General features: G+C 41.5%; 1 protein-coding gene across 2 annotated transcripts in view; it reads right to left on the bottom strand.

Annotated features, from left to right (window-relative positions):
- The window catches only part of ST7 (suppression of tumorigenicity 7), a 133,634-nt gene extending 111,362 nt beyond the window's left edge, over positions 1-22,272 (bottom strand). The window contains exon 1 of one of the 2 annotated variants that reach the window (XM_079304186.1): positions 21,950-22,272. In XM_079304186.1, coding sequence (XP_079160312.1) covers positions 21,950-22,100 — 151 coding nt within the window. In that variant the 5' untranslated portion in view covers positions 22,101-22,272. Of the gene's footprint in view, positions 1-2,631; positions 2,742-21,949 lie in introns of those variants that run through there. The other variant, XM_079304189.1, reaches the window with a different exon arrangement.
- Between the last annotated feature and the right edge of the window lie 2,198 nt (positions 22,273-24,470).

The raw sequence follows: 24,470 nt of genomic DNA, 5'->3' as shown, positions 1-24,470 counted from the left end.
CTCTGTATCACAGTCTGAGTACACCAAATAAATAAGACTCAAATGAGCAACATTAAAAAAAGTTAAATGAAAACAAGAATTGATCTGGTGATGGAGTTCTTGCCACTCCATCTGTTGACTCTCCTTTTCAGATTATTTTGAGAGTTGCACTGACTTTCAGAAACACTGAGAAAGTCTTTCAAGCTTTTCCCTTATGCAAGATGTGCAGCTGGACTTCTTTGGTCTCCGTGAAATGCCCGTACCCAATACCTCTGCTCTTTTCCTTTTCAGCACAAGTTCAGGGAATCTAACCCCACCCCCGCTTTTTTGTTGTGAAATTGGAACATGCCCAACATTTTTTCCTCAGTAGACAATTTATTTTTAAATCCATGGCTAAAGAATGCAGGATAATATATTTTAAAACAAATGTTCTTAGTCATAATTTCCATAATATTTCAACCTCTCCACAAGAAATATCATTCACAACACCAACAGATTAAAAACCAATGGGTTTCTATTAGCAGGTGTCCACAGGTCTTCGTTTCAAATCTCAACAATAGTAAAAAACTGCTGCAATAAAAATTTAGATAAAGACTGATTCTCTGCATTAGCACTATTCAACAGCTAGAGATCTGTCTGGAAGGTATTTCAATGTGACATGTGATTTGACTGCTTAAATTATGTTGTCCATGTTAGGAGCATGACAGGTCTTCACATAAAGAAAGTTTAATATTTATTAGGAGGTAATATAGGTCTAAAACTAAATTATCTTCCTGCAACAAATTCTTATTTATGGCAACTGGCCTGGTATCATAAAGAAGGGTTTTTTATCAGAGATGAGGAGTGTTAAGGTCTCCTATACCATCACTTCCTGTTCTTAAAAGCACATCAAACATGCACAGAAAATGAAATTAAATGACTGGTGTTTTTGCCAAACTAGTTTATTTCCTTCTTTTTCCACATAGCACTGATAAATAAAGATGGATTTTGTGTGAGTGAGCAGGGAGAATCTATGTCAGCTCTGAAGTGTCAAGTTCAAATTGTAAGGTTTTGCAAATTAAGTTTCTATAAATGCCAAGGCCATGGACCTACACCATGAACCTGGGCAGGCAATTTCAGTCATCAACAGGAAATATTCCTGGGTGCCCTACTGCATTACAATTTGGTACAGAAGTGCTCCTGCCACATAATATAGAAGCAGATGAAAATCTTTATTGTACTTAGGGATTTTGTAGGAAATAAGATACAGTATTGACTAAATGTATCTTACTGTGCACAGCTGGGATAAAAAAAGTTACAAATTACTACAAATAAAGTTTCATTTAATTGCTGCATTTCCTCTTTCCTTTAGTTGAATTACTACTTTGCTTACAGCCATGACTTTTTATTTTTAGGTTCTTTTTACTAAACCAAGTAGGAATAGGCTGTGTGTGAAATGTTATTTTTCCTACAAAATTATTCCAAAACACACAAAACTTAGGCAGAAACCACGAATTCATGACCAAACATGAACACATATTTTTAATTCATGTTTCTGTTGACATCACTGTTAGCAGGTCAGGCCATTCAAAAATGTAACAGGATAATGACCTATGGAATTTAAAAACTAAGTGGCAGTCAAAACATAAAATGGTCTGACTGGTATTAAGCATTTTCTCTCAACTCCATTATGAGGTTAAAGGCAGTTATAAGCACATTGTTTTCTAAAATTTGCTTAACAGAGGCAACATGGGCAGAATCATGGAGCATGTCTGCACCATGGCTTAGAAATGGTATCCCCCAGTTTAGTACTCCAGTTAAATCAAGCTGCCTCTCACTGCCCACACCTTCAACTGGAAGAACTAAAGGCAAAGGTTTGAGATAAAAACATGTACTGGAAATGGCAGTAAACAACAGTAACAGCAACAATATTAGTAACAAAAGGTACAAGACAAAGAAACAATTTACACCTCCGCAGCTTTTCTGGACAGAAAGTAACTCTGCTCTCCTAAAGAGCAACAGAGTCCCCTTCTCCTGCCCCTGGCACTCTCCAGAGCTGGAGCTGAACATTTGGGCCTGGCCATGCCCCATCCCAAATACTGCAAAAAATTAATCCTGTTCCTGGCCAGAACCAGGACAGTCTGATATTCAAAAGCCACAGCTTTTGCTGCCCTGCTAACACTGTGGTTTGCTGAGTGGAAAGAACAGGATCAGAAAATACAGCACACATGAGAGTATTTGCAATAAGGAGGATCCATGTCTTTGGGTAGAACCTACACATCCACAGAGCAGAGCCTGTTTGAGTGCCTGCTGAGAGAGGGACATTCACCTCCATGGCCACAGAGCTCCCAAGGATACCTACATTCCATGGCAATATTAAACAGACATTAAATTAAAAAAACAATTCTACCTCCACTCTTTTGCAATTAGATTAATTCAGAAAACTTATTTGCAATCACTGATGAACAAGCCTTCATCACATATTCCTGCCAGAGTCCAGTGGCTTCAGACCCAGAACTAAAAAACAAGTTTCCTGCAGCTCTGAGTATTTAATGCAGATGTTTCCCAGAGAAGGAGTATGGATGTGCTACTGACCTACTTGTACTTACATGGGACAATCTATCCAAAGGAACAGGCTAAACAGAACAATGTTTCTAGTCTCAAATATCCTACCTTGAAAAACAACACACCCTACATGTTGGACCTCATCCCATCCTAGACCCTTGGGTTTACCCAAAATCCTGAATCCCAGCAATCCTCTTAACCCTTGTAATTTTTGTCTGCTAGGATGAAAGACCTAATCTGTATGGGATCTCCTATTTCTCTTACTGTTCATACAGTTCACAGAGCAGAAACCCAACTAGGCTCATAGGCACGGTTGGTTTCCACCTAACTGCACAAGGAGACATTCTAAAGTCAAGGGTCTTGATGGCAGAAAACAACTGCTGGCTTGCTGTGCCAGAACATCTCTGGCCCTGGCTGTCCACGAAGTATCACATCTGTGCTGAGACACAAATGTTGTGAACCAGAACACCAGTTACAACTATCAATGGTTTTCATTCAGCAGATGGAGTTCATATATCACACATGGTTATGAATACACCTAAAAGCTCCTGAGATCCTCACTTATTTGCAAATAACAAGAAAGTTACAGTGATTCCTTAAGTTTGTGCTTTTATTTAATGCTGAAGATTAAAAACTTTATATCAAGCATAGAAAGTAGAAAAATATCTGGTAAAAACCTACTAACCTAAAATAAAGCCCTATGTACTTATTTGAGAAAGACAAGCAAGACTTTTCAAACACACCTACTGTTTGAAACGTTTTCCAATATTATGGACTCTTCTGAATCCATAAAAGTAGTAGCAAGCATTGCATACTTCTTTCATGGCTTTAGAGAAAATGAGTAATGGAAAAAATTATCAAATGTCTACATCATACAAATTAGTCAAACCGCAACACAGAGTAAAGATATTGTTATGGGTGAAACATTCTTGTGTATTACTTCACAACATTAAACTTTAAATATTTAAATATGACAATTATTTGTCATTTCCCAAACTGTAAAACACACCTTTGTACCAAGTTTGTGAAGATTTTTCAAGGAGTCCACCAGCTTGCCATGGGCAGGGACCCCTTTCCACTAAACCATGCTGCTCAAAAGCCCATCCAACATGGCTTGAACACTTACAGGGAGGGGGAATCCACAGCTTCTCTGGGCAGCCTTGTTCACTACCTCACATAAAAACATAATCCTTATATTCCATCTAAATTTATCATCTTTCAAGTTAAACCACTGCCCCTTCTCCTGTCACTACAGACCCTGGTAAAAAAAAGTCTGTCCCCATTTTTCTTATAAGCCCCACTGGAGACTTCTCCAGGTTGAATAATCCCAGCCTTTTCAGCCTTTCCTCACAGGACAGGTGCTCTGGCCCCAGAATGAGACAGCAGAAGTGACACCCAAATTCAACATGTTTACTGGTCAGACACTGGAAGGAGTTTCATCTCCATCTCACGGATGTTAAAACTCACACAATGTGCACACAAAGACAGATGACATGGTACACAGAGGAAAGCAAACAGGCTCTTGGAAGGCAAAGATAAACCCCAGAACATCAAACCACTGGTTTGCTCCTGTTCAGCTACATCAGAAACTTCAGCTCAATGACCTTCCTCTCTCCCACATGCTATCTCCTTATTTCATAAACCTTGACAAAACTACATAAAATGAAGCAAGTTTCTCAAGCAATTTAATTTAATTTACTTGTACAGATAGTTGAGTCCATGGAAGAAATAAATTCTGACATAAGTAATGACCAGATTTAGGGTTTTTTGCCTGGAAATCTCTTCTTAGTTCAAATAACCACCTAGCTACCCATCAAATCTTGCAGCCTTTGCCTAGGAGTTTGAGCAAGGAGGACATTTAATTCCTCAGACTCTGCTTTCAATGATTTGAAACCAGTCATAGAATATCTTTGTTTGGAAGGGATGCCCAAGGATCACCAAAGTCCAGTTCCTGAACTCCTCAGACTGTCTTTGCAACGACCCATGGTTATCCTCAAGTGTCAGCCAGCTTGGCCTTGGTCTCCCAGTGAAAGTGCTGTTGGGTTACCTCTTTTGCTTGTCCCAAAGGACACCAATATCTACTCATATCCAGCTTTTAGTGCTCCTTTTAGAGCTTGCTGAATGAGGCAAGGCTTGCCACCTTCCACTACCTACAGTCCTCCAAGAGAACTTCCAAAGCATGACAAACTAAGTCTGACAGGAATTTTAGTATATAATGTTTTACATTAGCCAGAGGAGCTATAGAATTAAAGTTTCTGGTCAGTCAATGCCCTTCTGTTTCCATTTACGGTTAAGAATGCAAAAACATGATGGTAATTTCTTTCCCAAACTCTTCTCAGCCTGTTCCAATTTTGGGACATAATTCAGTCTAGTCAAAAATATTTTAAACAATGTGGTTTATTTATAATCAGAAAATGCATCTTAGTAATCATCAAAATTACTAGAAGTTACTAAATTTAAATCACAACGGGTGCATTTTCTTCTCTCCCCATACAGAGCAACAGACTGAGCACAAAATCTAAGCACTGCTGTACACAGCTCAACAGAATTCTCTCCCTCCATGAACAGCTGCAGATAGAGCCAGAAAAAGAGACCTTTTTAGGTTTGCTAACCAACCAAAATGTGATATTAGGAATGGCAAGGAATAGGAAACAAGTAATCTATTTTATGTATTGTAGTTCACCTGTATCTTATGAATACTATCACCTATTCAAAAACAAGAGTGTAGAGGGAGATGTAACCATTTTGATACAAATTGTAAGATTAAAAAATCAATATTGCTTTTTCCACATAAGAGCTAAAAGAGAAAGGATACTGCAAATGTCTATAGAACAAAGAATTACAAAAAAGCAAGATTCAGTAAGATAAGGGACAAACTGAAAACTGTATGAGACAGGCATTCACTAAACACATCTTTTACCTGCAGCAGTCAGTATGGTAAGATGCTGCTGAAGTCAAGAACTATGAAAACTCAAAATTGGAATTACAGTAAGAGTAATAAAAAGGCAAGTCAATTAGCAAACTCACATGAGAAAGTAAACTAGAAATGAAAGAAGGGCAGATCACAACAGTTGCCTGCTCACTGGAAATTATTTTCCATTGTTTGCTGAATCTGCATCTGGTATTATCTATTCTCAAGAAAAAAAAAATACACAATCCCTATAGAAAACAGCAATCTGTCCACATCTCCCCTAAAACAACACTAGAAATGCTGAGTGACTTCAGAGGTTGCCATGTTCTGTGTAATTTCTGGAGCAAAGCCTGGTTGCACACACAAAACTCTCTACATTGCTCAGAAATATCAAGAACACATAAAACCCCTTGGTTTACAGGTGGTAGTTTGACCCTGGCTGGATGCCAGGCACCCACCAAAGCTGCTGTATCACTCCCCTCCACAGAACAGAGAAAATAAAACAAAGAGTTCATGAGTTAAGGACTGGGAGAGGTCACTCACCAAATACCATCACAGACAAGAAAGACTCATCTTGGGGATATTAACTAAATTTATTACTACCAAAATCAGAGCAGGATAATAACAAGTAAAATAAATCTTAAAACACCTTCCCCCCACCCCTCCCTCCTCCCCAGAGGAGGCAGACAGGCAATGGGGGCTATGGTCAGTTCATCACCTGCTGTTTCTGACCCCACTCAGGATGAGTCCTTCCCCTGCTCCAGTGTGGGTCCCCCCAGTGCCACAAGCCCTGCCAGGAATCCTGCTCCAGTCTGGGCTCCTCTCTCCAGGGCCTGCAGCTCCCTGCAGGGCTCCCATGGATTCACAGCCTCCTCTCAGGCACCCACCTGCTCTGGTGTGGGGCTCTCCAGGGGCTGCAGGTGGATCTCTGATCCCCATGGTCCAGTATGGGCTGCAGGAGCTCAGCTGCTTCACCAAGGTCTGCAGAGAAATCTCAGCTCCAGCACCTGGGGCATCTCCTCCCCCTCCTCCTGCACTGACCATGGTGTCTGCAGAACTGCTCCTCATACTCTCACCCACTGTTCTCTGGCTACTATTACTTCTATGCAGTAACTGTTTATTTCTCTCCTTATATCTGTTACCTGTCACCTCCCTTTCTGACTGTCTTGGCCAGTGGTGAGTCCCCCAGGATTTGGCTGGCATTGGCTGCCAGACACATGGGAATCTTCTGGCAGCTTCTCAAAGAAGCCACCCCTGTAGCCCTCCTACCAAAACCTGGCCATGCAAACCTAATTCATATAGAGAAATACTTGAGAAATTCACCAATAAATGAGGAATTTGCCTTTTCCTTTCATAAGAAGAATTATTTTTTAATTTAAAAATATACAGTAAGCCCGCTCCTGCTCATATTTCGTGTTCACTTGCTCTCTGCTGCAATTGTTAGAACACAATTGGGCAAATGTAGCTATTGGAAGTATTTCCACAGAAAACTACATCACATTCAAAATTATTTTAATTCTTCTGACTTAGCCATTATTGTTCAGCATTAGAAGATGTAGTAAACTAAGGAAGGGCCCAAGGACTTGTCTACCAAGGCAGATATTCTTGAAAAGTCACTGCACTCACAAATATTTATACCATCTCAAGTGCAAGATGGGACAAGGCTGGAAGATGTAGTGTGAAAAGAGACATAGGAGATGTTTCACCAGAACAGAACACCTATGCCAATGCCCTTGAAATTCAATGTCAGTTGCTGGTAATCATACTGATTTGTTTTCTTGTATTTTGTCTTTCAAATCTCACTATAAGGTGCTGCCTTCATAGACACCAGCAAATGCTTTGTTCCATTTATGAATATCAGTCATGAAAGCACATCACAGCTGAGACTGCTCTCACTAGAACACTTTACAGAGAAAAAATTTAAGTACTTCAATTGCTTCTACCTAGTATGCCTTATTAGAAGTCTCTTTACCTTGGGGTTCATTTACAACAAACCACACAAACAAAAAATCCAGTAAGTGCAGAACAGGTAGGGAGCTGGTGTTACAAACCCTTGAGATCTGTTCAGCACACCTACTCTAAGCCCTACCTGTTTTTCACCTTTTATCACTTAAAAATTATCTTTGCTCTGGATGGATGACATAAAGGTGGGAGCTAGCATTTAACACACAGCCATGTAAAGACCATGTACTTGAGCATCAACCTGGCTGAAACTTCTCAAATAAGCTCATGGACAAAATCCCAATGAAGTAGGCAAGCTATTCCAGAGGCCCCTGATGTTGAAGAGTCTTTTTGAACTGTCTGATCAGCTTCAAAAACCTACATTTTTAATAATGCTGTTGTTGTGTACACACAAAATATCAATGGCAGTCCAAAGAATATAAAGCAGCTCGAGAATAAACTGAATAATCAATATACATATTATTTTATAAGATTTATATGGAAACAAAAGGGACATTTTTCAAAATTTGCTTTGGTGTCCATGGTTAAAGACACCTGAATAAATCAGCAGTACTGTGGGGCAAGGGATACACAAAAAACAACAACCTTTAATTTTTTTCTACATATACAAGCCCAACAACAAAGCCATGTCTGCCTGTATGCACAAATGCTTGGACAGATTAGACATGAGATCTATGTAATAACAGCTGGGGAGAAGACAAACCTTCAGGAAACAAAGATAATTTTGCTGTTTGTACAGAGTAAGTCAGCCAGAGTCAGACATGTTATACCACAACAATTAGCACAAATTTTCCAGAGCCTTAGAAACTACTTTATGTCTGTAAAAACACTCTGTGGCCTTACCAGCTGCAGGCAGGCTGGTACCAGTCACTCCTCAGCACCTCCCTGTAAACTGTCCTCACTGTCACAAAGCCTGCAGTCTGCAGGAGCATGGACATGTACATGCAGCACCCATCACCACAACTGCTTTTAACTCGCTGTTTAGCTTATTTTGTGGTAGTCACTTCAGGAAAACAAATGAGACACCTTCAGGCAACAACCAGTCCTGCATTTTCCATTTTTTTTTTGTCCTATTTAAAATAATCCAGCTTTATGCCAGTTATCACAGTTCCTTCAGCTTTCTGTCGACTGAGATCTATATATCATAAACCTCATTTTTCACCTGACCTTGCAGAAGCCATGTACGGGACCCCATCCCAAACAGGCTACCAAAGCTCAAGGGTGAGACTTAACTTTGTCATACAACTACATCAGCTGTAGGAGGGCCCTGCAGCTTTATTCCTTACTCATCACGTGGCTGTGTCCAAGGCAGCACTTCCCCTCTGTGGGTAATATGCAATACAGTGACATTTAGATGGAGAGGCAGATGGAGAGGCTCCCCAGCACCCCTTTAATGCCTGGGGCTGTGTCAGTGTGTGCAGGCACTGCCTGTGCAGAGCAGTGACAGTGACCCTTCGCCAGGTCTCTGACAGCAGGCACACCTGGGTCTGGGACTAGGTTTGGGACAGACTTCATTCCCACAGGGCACAGCTGCCTCTGCTTGTCCTGGCATGACTCCCGTGTCTTTAAAAGGATGCCCTCTAGTGCAGGAACTGGACAAGCCTTTTCTACCTCTGCCACATTACCGAGTATCAAATGCAAAATCTACTTACGGCAGCTACGGTGAAGGGCTGGCTCAAGCACTAAGGAAAAGACTGGAAGGCAATCTCCTCTTTTTTTTTAATCTGATCTTACTGTTCCCAGCTGAATAACAACCACTAGGACATGGAAATTACTCAAATGCCAGTGCACTGGCTTCTGGTTAGTTTCTGCATGATAAAACATCTTGCGTATCAAAACTGTATTTTCAAATTCAATGAATCCTTTCTTCTAAACTTAAAACTGCAACATGCCAAACAGTAATGCTAACAGTCTCTGTAAGTAAATATGCCATGTATTTTGTTCACTATAAATTAAGAACAGTGTTCAAACCTCAGACATTTGCCCTTTACCGCCACGCTGTGCTGGCAACCATCAGACCAGAGGGACCTGTATTTTAAGAACAACATTGAGGACCTGAGCCAGTCACTGTTGTTCTTGCTCAACTATAGCATTCACAGAAAGCAAACACCATTGCCAATTTGTTTGAACTGGCATATATTTTAGGTTTATTATTATTTTATGGTATTCTCACATCTCTCATTAATATTAACTTTTATTCCAAACTGACAGCATAACTTCCTGCAAAGGCAATGGCTGTGATGTACAGAATTACACTAGCATGAGTAAAAGAATACTGTACCATTACAGATGCACCTTGTACATTGTGTATCAGATATTAAATGCTTTTCTTTCAGTTAGAAAGCATTTTTTGGTTTATTACCATGCTTAGTATAAAGAGTACATGAATAAGTACATGTTAATAAGTAAACTAATGGCTGACTAAAGCACAGGTAATTAAATACCCAGGCGCTTCTGAAAACATTGCCTTGCAGATATAATTCCAGTCTGTGTGTTTAAATACATATCCCAAACAAACTAATGTTGCAAACTGGAACAGAAAAGATACCTTTAAAGAAAATTTATCTTCACCTTGAATACCAAAGGCAGATGTAAATAATTGTAGGTAAATAAAAACACATCCTGAGAACTGCAGAGCCCACCCTGAACCAGCCATGTCCCTACCTACTGCATCAATGCCATGGGGTTTGGATGCTGACACAAGGAGGGATTTTCTGAGGGACTAAGCCCAGGAGCCCACGGCTGTAGCCTGCAGTGCAAGGCTTTGCAAGGGAATGTTGGCTACCATGGGTACCACCAAGCTCCCTCACTCCTACAACAAAGGCATTTGTGAGAAAAGGCTTCATAAAATTTCATCATTCCCAGCATCCTTTCCCCTTAAATGCTTCTCTGTCACATTAGATTAGGAAAGGAAAACAAACACGAAGGCAAACAAGAGAGATTTTGGTTGGCAGGCTTCTCGTTATTCATTGACTGTTTATCATTGATTTTCGTCCCGTGCAGAAGGGTCACGTGTGCACTGCAAAGAGGACGAGGGCAATGCACAGAGGACTGTGTATGCCAGGGAGCTCCTGGCCAGGGCAGCTGTCTGTGGCCTCTCTGTGGCTGTTTTTTGGGTTGTTGGTTATTTTAGACTAAGAAAGTCTCCAGTGTTCAGCCTGGACTAACCCACAAACTCCAGCTCTAAGAGTTCGCTGCCAAGATGCAAAGGGGTCATAACTCGGGGTGGAAGAGCTGAGATCTTGGGTGATCTCTCAAACACAAGGGGGGACAGCACTGCATTTTATTACATATACATTACTAACATAAATATTATATATAAAGTAATATATACCAACATATCTTGTATATATCATATTTTATATATTACTGTATATATTACTCAGAAACAAGAAAACAATGGCCCAAAAACAGTACAGTTCCACAATCAATCATTACCAGTTTGAATGTGGCCTGAGAAAAAACTGGGATTTTTAGATCTACCTGACTTACAGAAGAGTAGAATAGTACTTGAAGCCCCCAAAGTTTTCAGTGAGTGATTTATTAATTACTGGGTTTGGAATATGTGGTGCAAAATTATCACACCATCAGAAAGCCTACGATACCTTGTAAAACTGAAAATTCATATTGCAACTTCAAGAGTTATAAAAATGTGTGGCAAGAGAACAGATTAAAAAGTTTTAAACATAAAAGCAGGTAAGAAACTTTGCAAATTAGGTTTAGACATGCTAAATGCCTTTATTTAACCTGCACTACCATAATCTCTCAGTGTCGTGATACCTGGCACGTTTCAAATCCAGGAAGGCAGCAAATGTGCAAACTTATTGTTGGGAGGTGAATGAGAGTCATTCATGCTATATACTCTCTTCTCGAGACTAATATAAAAAAAACCTCTTGGGGCAACATTATAATTTCCTTAATTCAGTAGAAGCTTTGCCAACTGCTTCAAGGACAGCAGAACTGCAATACAGACTTTCTCAAAATAATAATGGAAAGTTAATTTCAATTTCTACATCATGATACCAGTCTATCAGATAAGGCCTTCAAAGCAATACCAGCCTTGTACAAGTAACACCTGAAAGACCTGGGATGTCCAAAGATTTCCCTCTGCTTTAGTGAGGACAAAAGGCAGAGAAATACAACTACATTTGAAGAAGTCAGACTAAGTTATAATTTAAGATCTGTATAAGAACAGTTAAAACAAATCACAACAAATCCAACAAACCTAGACTATTTCAACAAAATAAATAAAGACACAGCAAGGTAAAAAGCAGGATATGGTAGTTTCCAAAGTGAATACTTATTTCATTTTTGAATGGGAACAAAAACACTGAATGTGGAGAGAAAAAAATAATTAAAGGGCAAGAAAAGAGACACTGTGACAGGAGAAAGCAAGATATAATTCAAAGGACTTAACATGTTCAAGACATGGTTGAGTGTAAGACTAGAGAATGTACTGAAAGCAACCTGCAAATTACATTTGCAAAAGCAAGCCTCATGTTGAGACAGTTTTAATAAATTGTTCAAACCTCTCAAATTATTCCAGAGTATTTAATATTTCTGTTTTTACAATGCAGACCTAAGTTACTGAGACTTCTTAGGATAACAGTGAATTAAGCAAGGGAGGTACTTCAAAGAATAGGATAAAACACAAAATAAATAAATCACGCCAGACCAATGAGATGTGCCCCTTTACTAAAAATATTCAGTTCTCTTACAAAAAAACAAAACAAAAAAAAAAAGTGTAGCTCTAAATTGTCTGTATTTTGGTAAAGTACTGACAGTGCTGTAGACAGCTAGTTAGAAAAGGAGAGGGAGAAAGCTGAAGCCAGCCTGGGAGCACTGAATGGTGTGGGGAGCACATGGAGCTGCCAACAGAGCCTGACAGAGCATTTTCATTACCAAAACCAGAGGGTGCAGAAGGCACCTGGCATGAGCTGCCACAGACACTGTATCACTGTTAATGGGGCAAGAGGCAAGGAACCAGCAAGGCAAACTATTTTCATTGGAAGATGAGAAGGATTAATCAAACTATAAAGGGCACTTAGTGAAGCTTTACCATGGCATGTGATAGAGAGTGCACAAACTCAGTTATGAAATGGCAAGAAAACCAAAAGAATAAAGTACTATCAGCAGAAACAAGGATACCCAGCAGTTTTAGGACAACATGCAAGGACAACCCAACAGGCAAAAACCCCATGAGTGCACTGGGAACCAGTCCTCACAGTGGTGCTGCTGCTTCTGCAGGTAAGGGAGAGAGCTGTCACAAGCACAAACAGTGTGCAACCAGCCACAAATGCATCTAAGCCACAGTGAGAAAAAAAGCTTCTATCCATGAGAATTACCAAGGTCTGGAAAAACATCTTTCAGTGCAGCAGTTTATGGGAAAATAATGTAAAACATGACTGAGTGTTGGAGCTGGGGACCCAGAGAGGCCTGCACACCTCTCCAGTGCCACAGAGCACAGCCCCTACACACTCCTCACTGGAGGACACCAAGGGTGGAAACTGCCTTCTGTGGAGCCACTGACAAAACACTCTCAGCTGTAACACGGGCCAAACCCTCCCAGGTCTGAGGAAATCCTGCAGCTCAGACACTTCTAGAAACCCTGGAGCTAATCAGAGCTCCTTGGGGCTTGTGCTCCCCACAAGACTATGTGGCTTTTGGGGTGACTGCTAAGACCATCAGCTAACTGCTAAGACCAGCTGCTAAGATCAGCTGACTGCTAAGACCATGCTGTCATCAGCACTTTTAAACCATAAACTATTGACAAGAATTTCTGGGAATATGTAGGACAATATTAACTGCTATAAAAGTGACTTACTGTGCTTGTATCAATCCTCCCTTGTCCTGACCCAAGGAGCAGGACACTCAGACCAGAAGGCACTTTCACAACAATGCAGCACAATCCAGGAGCCTACCCCGAGCAGGCAGACAAATCCATCAAGTCAAGCACTACAGAGAAGACACTTCTGGCTTCTAAGATCAGTGATTGTGCATCAGTGCAGCCCTGCACAAGAGCTGCCCAGGTCCTTCTCTTCACAGGGAGGGCTCATCAGCTCAGCTGCAGCATCCTGCTGCTGCACAAAGCTGGCTTCTGCTCAAGAAGTATCCTGAGCCTCACCCTGGGACTCTGTGTCCCCTTGTCCCCTGCACAGGGTGAAGAAGGCCAGCTGCAAGGCTTCTCTGACAGGCTCTGGTTTAACCCTCTCTGAAAACTGAGGAAATGAGTAGCCTGGGACTCTAAGCCGAGATTTGTGTAAAACATACCAGATGGGTACACTGCTATCAAGTTAACTTCAGTATTAAAAATAGCAAAAGAAATTCCCCATGGAACATTAAGTGCATTAGTGGATCATATAACCTTGCTTCAGACCAAGCCACGCTGTAAACAATTTTCAGCCCTCAGCATAAACATACAGGACATGTCATGAAAACTTTTAATTATGGGAAATCCAACATCTATGACACACTCAGGTTACAAGCACATTTTCTTGAGAAATAAATGACCACCTTACAAAATAAGATGACGATGATGGTAACAACATTTCTTGTGCTTTAAATTTGATATCTGAGTGTCTTGCCACTGTGCGCAAGACCACAAGACCCTGCATTTCAACCTAACAGCCCTGACATTTAATAAGCTAAGTTTATTTGTAGAAAGTGAGCTAGAAATCAGTTCTCATGGTTGTAGTTGACACACTACACAGAATAGGAATCTTAAAGATGACTGCATTTCATTTTTGCCCTATAGTTTTCATCATTCTAATTGGTGTATTTAAGTGCACTTAATCACTTAAGCAATGAGTCTACCACAGTGACAAATCTCCAGTTTAGACTCCACAACAATAAATCTTTGTCTTCTCTCAGCAGCTGGCGAGGTTTGATTTGGACTTTGAATTTAGACCCTTTCCTCAGGCTTAACAGTTGCAACTTGTTTGTTCTGTCTGCTGAAAGCATGACATTAACTCTTGTCTCTAAATGCATTATTGTTGCTTAAGCTTAGTGTTCTTGGTGTTAGAATTGGTTGCTCTTCTGGAATGCCTGACTAAGACAAAAAAAAAAAATTCCAATTAGCCTGTGCTGGGATTTCACAAAGCAACTTTAACTCATTAATATTTACACAGCATCACTGGTCCACACGACACTTCACAGACATGAGGACAAGCTGGAGTTTATAACACAATCTTTCAATAGATGCATTCAGTCCACAAAGAGCTAATTTAAAAACAGGTGGAAGGAGCCTTCAGCCACCCCCTTTAACAGCCAACAAAGGAGTAATATCCCCACAAGCACCTCACAGTCTCTCCACAGGACCAGGACAGACATCATCCTAAACTCTATGACAGATGCCTTAAGTTCCTGAAACAGCTCTGGTAAAAAAAAGACAAAACTTAGGTGTGATCATCAAACTACAAGAGGAAAAACTTATTTCAGGTAGAAATGACTGGAGACTCATCCCCATACTGCTACAGGCTCCCTGCAGTACCTTAGTAAAATATTTAGGCCCAAGCCTATGAGAATTCATGCATATTAATTACCTGTGCAGTAAAGCCCTGGGCCTATGCTTGCAGAACAAACTTAAACACTGAAGGTTTGCAGGATCAAGGTCTCATTTACCTTTTCCTTAGCTCTCCCTGTTCAGTTCAACAGAACTCTCCATAGTATTCGACACTCTGACAGGCATCTAGAGCAGGGCTTGATTTTGCTAAATATAAAATACCTTCTTAAATAACTAATCTTGGATCAAAAAAAGTGAATCCTGACTTGTGACAGCCACACAAAAGGCTTCACTAGCTTCTGAGAACAATCTTCAGTCCTTCAATCCAGAAGAAACTGCTTTGGCCCTCCAACCTAAGCCACCACTTAAGTGGTTTTATTTGCTTTACCACTTGCCAACAAGACAAATAACTCTCCTTTAAGCACAGAGCTTGCCAGCTGACTGAACAACCACAGAAACCTTGGACTCGGTGGGGACTCTGGCATGTGCACAAAAGTCCTGGCACATCTGGGACTATCAGAGGCTCTGTGCACAAAATACCTGCTCACCACCAGCAAGGGTTTTAGCTGGCTGTGGGGGTTTTAAACCTCAGCATGATAATGTTTTAACTAGTCAGCTCTCCTGTTTACTGTTGGCCATTAGATTTCACTCCCAGTTTCCCCACTGAAGAGCCTGGCAATACTCACTACACTGAGGATCTTAATACCACAAGAGCCAAAGATGAAGAGGCATAATAACCCTTGCCCTATCAGCTGGGTCCAAAAACACACCTTCAAAAATCTTTTATAAAAAATACTTAGCATGTGCATTCCTCTGGGTTCAGTTTGCAGTCACCCCTTTTTTAAGATCTGTCTTCCCTGTACTGAAGGCTACTTTATTGCCTTTATTTCTTTCTTTCCACCCCTATTAAAGTGAGGGCAGTGCACGCAGCATGTCTCACAGCCAGGCTGCTTCTTCAGACCACTGATGATCTGGGTCCCAATTCTGACAATTTAACATTAATTTTACCACCAAATATTTAGGAAGCTCACTATATGTTTGTCCATTAGATTGTAGCTCTCATACCTCCTTAGCTACTGGCAAGTAGCTTCTCTGTGATTAGATAAACATCTTGAGCTTCCTTAGGCTAGCAGTGTGGTTTTGCTAGACTCTCCATAACTCCCCTCAGAGAATCCATTTTAAAACACAGGCAGGTCATTTCCTCAAAAATCTCTGTTTTATCGAACATCATCTTCCTAATTCCTGCCAGGTGCTGCTCTCAGGCAGGCATCATGACCTATTTTTCATTTAATGTATGGCCTTGGCACAGAATTATGTACTTTTCTCTCTCAGTCCTCAAGGCACTAACACCAGTTAGCATTTCTTTTGTCTTTCACAAATGCAAATTTATGATCTGGATTTTTGCATTTGCTTTGTAAAATAGCCACCAAAAATATCTATTTTAAGTTCTTTCTTTAATTTAGAATGGTGGTATTTTTGCAGCCACTCAGACAATTAGGTCCCATGACTCCTGTGACTGATGGGGGCCTTATGTTGCTTTGGGCTAAATTTGTCCAGGCACTCAGTGGATGCTTTGGGAAAATCCCATATGCAGTTTTAGGAGCATTTCCTCAGATTTTCATCAGCACACAGAGGACATTGGATTTCAGTTAGAAGCTGGTAATACAGCTCCATGACTATATATCAGTCAGTTACAGTAAGTTCACTCAAGATGTTATCAAATATTATTTTGAAGGCTCTGGCTTACACATTTCCCCTGAAATACTGACTGCAAATCTTCTAGAGCATTTAGAAAGTCAATTTCTTAAAACAGTATTTTCTAAAAACCATGCATTTCCTACAAATTTCCATTTGTAGGAAGCTCAGTTTCCATCTGCTGCTGATTGAAAAGTTTAGCTCAACCAAAACATCAAGCTGGTGAAGAAATGTCAAAATTCATAGAAAATAAGTATCATTGTTTACTGCATCCATTGGGAATTGATCCAGCAAGTTTTGATATGGCCTTCCCCCCCAAGAATCCCCAGTTTAATCTACAAAGATTTGTCTACTTTTTGTCAGAAGTAACACACTACTTTCATGCACATCATAACATCTTCCACAAAAAAATTAAAGGGAGAGTTTCCAAGTGTACCATGATAAAAATACACATGCTTAAAACAGTTAAAACCTGTTTTATAATAACCTCCTAAATATTAGTCTACATCAGTAAAAATAAATTTTTGCAAAACCGAAAAAGGCAGGAAAAAACCAAACCTCTAACATTCAAACTCTGTCTGGAGGCTCAGCAGCAACTACAAATGCTTTGTGGTGCTGTAAATGATACAGCTGAAGAGAGGGGTTAACAGTTAAGAAAACACTGTTTACTTTAATGCCACTAAGTAGAAAACAAAATCAGCATTCAGTAAATATTTAATTTACAGTCTAAGAAATGCAAAAATTAATGCAAGTGAGCAAACAATCTATCTGTTACTGATTTTGCGAATTTCATGTGCAGGATTGATCCTGACCTTGACAGAAGTGGTCACGCATTTGAAATCCTACTTTCAACAGTCAAATTCTTAAAAATACCCCAAACAAATCTACGTGGCACTTGCAGGGAGTTAAGAATTCTTCCATCTCCTTTGGCAGCACGAGAGTTTTGCTCCAGGTTTTCTGCAGACTGTCCCACCACCACAATCACTTCTGTAGCTCACACAGCAGATGCTTACAGGGAAACCCATCACAACCATGGCAGATTGCTTTGGAGAAAGACCAAATTACTAGCAAGTCTGCAAAAGTAAAACTAACTGTCCTTCAGTTCTTCTCAAATGAAAGAAACTGTTCACTGGTTTTCAAACTATTTGGAACTCCCTAGCCTTTGTCAGGTTAATGTTTTCCAACCCTCATGATTAACTGCACTAGCTTAAATTTATGAAGGGGAACAATAGCTCCTGACGGGCTGTCAAGATGTTATCACAGCAAACACACCTCACCACGCTTCAGAGGCTGAGCCAGCACTGGCAGCCCTGTCCCACAGACCAGACAGGACATACCCCCACACACCCAGTTCCCAAAAAAACCCCTCTGTCCTAAGGGTGCTTTACTACCACAGCCTGCACACATGCAGCTCCACATGGCCAAAATATCAGAAGCAGGAAAAAAGTGAAATTAGTTAAATTTTAATAACAGGCAAATGTTTTCTGTGGCTACTTGAATGTGAGACCATGGGAATGAAAAGCTATTTTTTCCCCACACTGCAGCTTATTGGGGCACATTGCACCGATGCACAGCACAGATCTGCAGAGTCAGGAAACGCAGAAAGGGAAGATCAGAAAGATGAGATGAGCTTTGCTGACAGCAGCCACCACCCTAAGACAGCATAGCCCAAACCTGAGAGGCAGGCTCCATCTCTCCATCTCCTGCAGTATTTCTGCTAATGAAATCACCCTCAGCTTTACTGCACCGTTTAACACAAGACAGTTTCATAAGATGGGTCTTTTCCATGTGCTTTGCTTCCTGAAGTCGGTGCAATGCACACACTGGTGAACACATCTGAAGTGGGGCCAGGTTGACCAAAAAACCTCTACATTCTGTGTCTTCTGAGAGATTCTTGGACAAAGAGAATGTGTTGTTATCCTAAATGTATAGGTCTTTGAACATGTTCACTTCACCCGTGGTGATGGCCAGTGCTGCCAGCCCTGCTGCACACCAGCCTCTACCCTCCCCAGATAGCCAACACCATGTGCAGTGTTTCAGGTACTGGGCTTTAAGAAGTCTATTACCTGATAACAAACCCCACATTAATTAAAATGTTAGCTATTTACTTCAGTAGGAGTGTCATAATAACAGTTTTTAAAAATTAATAATGAAAAAATATACCATGTTGCTCAGCTACCAACTCTGTCCTAGCCACCACAAGGTGATGTAGTGTTGGTGCTCCAGCTGTAGTTACCCTGAGCCTGCTGACCTCAGGGGCCAGGCAGGACAGCTTCACTTGTTTTCTTCCATTCTGCAGGCTTCTAACACTCCCTTCTCTAGCAGCTCAGCTGGTAACACCACAGGGCCTTGCTCCAGCAAAGATGAATAATAATACTCCACAGACACCAAGGGAGCCAGACTCAGCCCAGAGCTCATACCCGTGTATGGATTCCTCAAATGTTTAGGAAATCAGCTTATCTGATTTCTCTACCCCAGCAAGCCAGAGGGTTCCTCCTGTCTGCCTTGTCACAAGCCAGTTGCACTTAATGCTCTGGTCATTAAATCATCTTTCTGTTGCACTTTGAAAGGATAAATAAAATAATCAGAAACTGTTTAACTTCAGTGCTTCTTTCCTTCTTAGGATTTGACTAGAAACCCAAATTCTTGTGTCAGGAAAAACAAGCACATTTTTAGAAGAGGTGTGTCTTAGTTCAGATTAGTGTGGCATTCAGAAGTTGTGCAAGTGCCAACATGGGAAAATACAGCATGTTATATAAAATAGGCATGTTTAATTATTTTGGAATAAGATGATAACATCCACTTCCTCAACTGCTTATTCTCTATTTAATATTCTAGCCCTCTTGCTTCCTGGCTAATGGTATGGTACAATATTTCAAACTCTCATATTCATAATTTTTTTATTTGATCTGGATATCAAACTTTTAAAAAATGAAAAAACATCACAATCAGACAAACAAGATTTTCCTCTGGGTATATCACAGTAATGTACTCCACTGAGGACACTGAAATTATTCTTGGCCAAACTGAGGACCTTCAAGCCTGGGAGCTCACTGAAACACCTGAGATGACCAACATGCACTAATGCTCGGGTATGCACATCTGTAAAACGCTGAAAGGGGGAAAAAAGACCCCACACTTCTTACTCAGACATTCTAATACAAGTGACCAACCACCTGTCTGTTTGGTGAAACCATCTGCAATGACTCTGACTGCCAGTGGTGCACAGCTTGCTGCCCTGTCCTTGCCAAAAAGCAATTTAAGGCTGCATGAACACTAGTGATTCCTATTTCACCATCGGATTCCAAGACTTTCAGACACGCAAATCCCAAAGGTTCCTTTATCAGCTGATCCAAGTTTGCTAAAAATTAACACCTGATTATGACAAAACTGAGTTCCTTACAGTCATCAATTCTTAAAATTCTTTTCATTATTAAAAGGCCATTTCTTTCTCTCTCTCCATGACAATACTGCCTTACTGTAATCTTATTCTGATGCTTCTCTCCAGCCCTGGAATCATTTTTCCATTATCTTCTCCAGCGTTTCCACTTCCTTTTAAAAATACTGACACTAGGCATGGAAAAACAAAATCATGCAGCAGCAGCAAGCAGCAGGTCTGTGTGGCAGGTGCCCTCCCATGCATGTCACACTAGTCCTTCAGATCACAGCAGCTCACTCTGTTTAAAGGGTTTGATCTAAATCTCTAAAACCTTTTCTAAATCACTATTTCATGAAGTACAAATCACACCTGTGGAACTGCAGTTTTTTAACTGGCTGCCTAAGCCTGCCTCTGGTGGTACTGCAAACCAGTTTGTTTGACCTCAGTGCACCAACAGATCCAGCTTGTTCTGGGAAAATACCCAGTTATTCTTTGTAATAACCCTGCTATTTATTTATGTCATATTGAAATTTCAGAAGCAACATTTCCACATTTATTTTCACATCACTGAAATGAATGTGATTGGTATCACATCATGAGTTGCTGTCATACTTCATGATCAACCTTAAACTAATGGTAGTAGAATTCAACTGTAATCGGCTGGGAAGGCAATCCACAATAAATTAAAATCCGTTTTAATTCATTCACAAAAACTTTGAAAAAACCAAACCAAAAAATGGTCATGTTATTACCAGTACTGTTTTTCTAATAAATTCCATTTAGGAACAGATGATACACAAAGACCATACTGTGCCTGTAGTTCTCCCTGTTAACTCATTTTCATGATTTTTCAGGCTCTCAGTTCCATTTTCTGGCACTTTGGGACTTTCTTCAGCCTTTTTAAACTCCTCAAAGATTTCATACTGTCATTTTACTTGCATTTTGAGACATTTCAGTAAATCCCAAGATGACACAGCTGAAGTAACATTTTAAATGAGAAAGTGCATCAAGAATTTGTTTATTCAAATTCAGGAAGAAATCAGAGGGGGTTGATTAGGTCTCAGATGGAAGCCTGTGATTTTTTGCAATAGTGATAATTATAATATAAAGCATTCTGACATTTGTGTTTGGCAAGTATGGCCTGCAATGGTTACCTGGGACGTACGCATTACATAAATAATTAAGAACCAAACAACAAAAATTACTTCCTGTTCTAATCAGTGTGTGGCAATGTCAAAAGAAACAGGATATTGTCCAAAGACACATAATGAAAATTTGACCAAAACTGCATTTAAAGTTCATAATCTATAAATGCAATTTATAGATTGCATTTATGCTTAAAGTGAAAGCTGCTGTATGCTGAATCTACTTGGGTTTTTTTTTTAATTATTCTTTGATGCTGGAATTGCCAGAGGCTTATCAAATGAGAACAGGCCAGAGGGATGGGTGAAAAACGCTCAGATAATGTTTAACTTCCCAGCAGCACGGATGGCACATGGGTTACATCTCATCTGCCCCAAAACTAATTTGTCTTCTCCAACGTGGGGGTGGGAGAGTGGGCAGAAATTAAATTACCGAAGCAGATGGGTAGGAAAAATAAGCAATTTCAAGATAAAGCCGTAAGTGCCCACTGCAGCCCGGTAGCAGCCCGTGAGTTACTGCCGATCCAGTGCGAGCAGTGGCACACTGCCTGAGCCAGCCCGAGCACCAAAGCAAAGTCCACGCCAACAGCGACATTCTTCCGGCGAACTTGCACTCTTATTACTTATTATCATTCAGGAAAAGCAGCTGAGATGTAATTTTTATCGTAAACACAGTCAAAGTTGTAATGCGGTTAATGAAAACGCCCGGGTACACCAGGAGCAGTCGGCACACGGGAGGCAGCCCGGGAACACGGCGGGGCGGCGCTGGGTGCCGCGGCAGCGGGAGCGCCCGGCAGGGCAGGGCAGGGCAGGGCAGGGCGGGGGGCACAGCCTACCTGTGCTTAAATTGTCATTGATCTTCAGCGGCACCCGCAAGATGTACACCAGGAACAGCATGATGAAGAACCACAGCGTCCAGAGGTAAGTCCACGACCAGACGATGCAAGACTTGAGCTGTTCCAAAAAGCCCGTCCCAGCTTCAGCCATGTTTTTTGGAGAGAAAAGAGGAAAAAAAAAAAAAAGGAGGGGGGGTGGACGGGGACGGACGGAGAGTGGGGGGAAGCCAACCCAAACGCTGCTCTCTGCTGCCACGAGCTCTCAGCGTGTGTTTGTGGGATGGCTCACCCTCGGGCTGCCCGGGCCGCCTCTCTGCGCCGCCGGCTCTGCCCCGCCCGCCGAGCCGCGGCGAGGGCCGGCCGCTGCAATGGATCCTGCTGGCTGCGCTCCGGCCCGGCGGGCGGGGACGCGCTGCGCTGGCAGCGCCGGACCTGCCCCCAGCCGCGCTCGGCCGCGCCCGCGGCTCGGCCCCCGCGCCCGGCACACGGCACCCGGCACACGGTACACGGTACACGGTACACGGTACACGGTACACGGCACCCGACACACGGCACCCGGCCCTGCCCGCGCCCGGCACACGGTACACGGCACACGGCCCTGCCCGCACCCGCCCCACCGTAGGAGCGCCGCGAAAACGGCGGCGGCTGCGGGGCACGGCGGGACCGGGACACGGCTGAACCGGGACAGGGCTGAACGGGGCATGGCCGAACCGGGGCATGCACGGCCGAACCGGGACAGGGCTGAACCAGGACACGCACGGCTGAACCGGGACACGCACGGCTGAACCGGGACAGGGCTGAACCGGGCACGGCGGGACCGGGGCACGGCGCGGCAGAAGGGCCGGGAAACTTCCCCCCTACATCTTTAAGGACCTTGAACAATGATTTCTGGCGGCATTTTCACCACGTAACAGGGCTTCGAGTTTAAAAAGGGCTTAGGACGTTTTTTTGCTGTTGACTCGTCTGAGTTTCTCGCTGGTAATGGAACAGGCGTGGAAGCCCCTGTGTGCCGTGTTGGGATGTGCAGAGTCCTGAACTGCAGAGCTCCCTGGAAGATAACTGTGTGTGCGATAAATGTGTGGGAAGGGACCCGTGCCTTGTTCCAACCCCCCTGCCAAGGGCAGGAAAGGCACCCACTACATCTGTGTCTCGCTCAAACACAGCCAGTAAAGCATAAACTTCATTAAAAGTCGTGAAATTGTACTTTTGGGAAATACACTTTGCTTCTTCCATGAATGAGGTATTTATTCATGAAATAAGATTTGACAGCAGAACGTGATAAAATTTCAGGTCGGTAAACACTGATCCCTGCTTTTTTTGGTATTGTCACACAGCTTATAAACATTTAAGTAAATATGCACCACATACTACCATTTGTTTGGATCTCTCTCCTGGGTTTCCACAGTATCCACACTCTCCAGTACCTTAAGAAACAGGTACTATTTATAAAGTATTACCTAAAGAACAAAAAAATCCTTGAAGATTTCTCAAACTGTAGTAACCACTCCCACCTGAGATTTTCTAGTCTGCCAAAGAAATAGACATCACGGAGAAAAACACAGTAGCTTTCCTGGAATGTTTACAATACCCAAAGGCATTAAACAAAAAGAAAACCCTGTGGCTGTACAAATTGTTACCTTCTCATGGTAGCAAAGGCACAAAATTTGTTCTTCCAGACTACTTTGAGACTTGAAGCTGGATGGGGAACACCGGCTGTGTCTTCTGCATTTGATGGTGACAGGATCTTCTGATTAAGGGACCAGGGTCTCCATACAAGAATATGCAGGACTGACAGAAGTTTTTCTCTCTAATAAATCACAAAACTTTAAAAATTAGAATATACATATTAACTACGTAAAAGGTCATTTATAGTTTAATTACATACCAAAGAAAACTGCATTTCAAATTTTCAGCTTCCCCCTCCAGTTATGAAGGGAAGAAATTCTTAATACATTAGGTCACATCTGACAAACCTCAACCTTATTTTATCATGCAGTTATTTATAAATCAAAACATTCTGCTCACATTTTCTCATGTATTAGCAAAAAGATCAAGGCAGTAGGCAATTTTTTCACTCTTACAAATTTTTCTCTACCTATTTTAATTTTCAGTATATTAGTGCTTATCTTAAAAAACTGACTATGACCAATTTCTTTTATGTATGAAAGACAGAGATGGTGTATAGGGCTTTTCCAGAGTTTGTTATTTTAAACAACTTTTCGTTCTATTGTCTTTTATTGAAAGACTGGAGTGAATTGTGTTGGTTCCTCCTGCTTTGCTTTCTTTGAATCTCTTGTGTCACTGGAAGATGAAAACACTATGAACTGTGCCCACTTAAAGCACAGTTATTAATTTTACGCCTCCCTTCCTCTAAGCACCACTGCTTCTTCTTCCTCTGAATGTACTGAAGTTATTAATACTTTGTAGTAATGTTGTGCATTTCACTCCCAGATCTCCAGTGTTTTTACAGTGAGCATGAAATATTTAAATAATAAGGATTTCTCATTGGGTGCTATAAAAA

This window comes from Erithacus rubecula (assembly GCF_903797595.1).
Source record: "Erithacus rubecula genome assembly, chromosome: 4".
NCBI classification, from domain to species: Eukaryota; Metazoa; Chordata; class Aves; order Passeriformes; family Muscicapidae; genus Erithacus; species Erithacus rubecula.
This window is presented reverse-complemented; position numbering and strand designations above follow the sequence as displayed.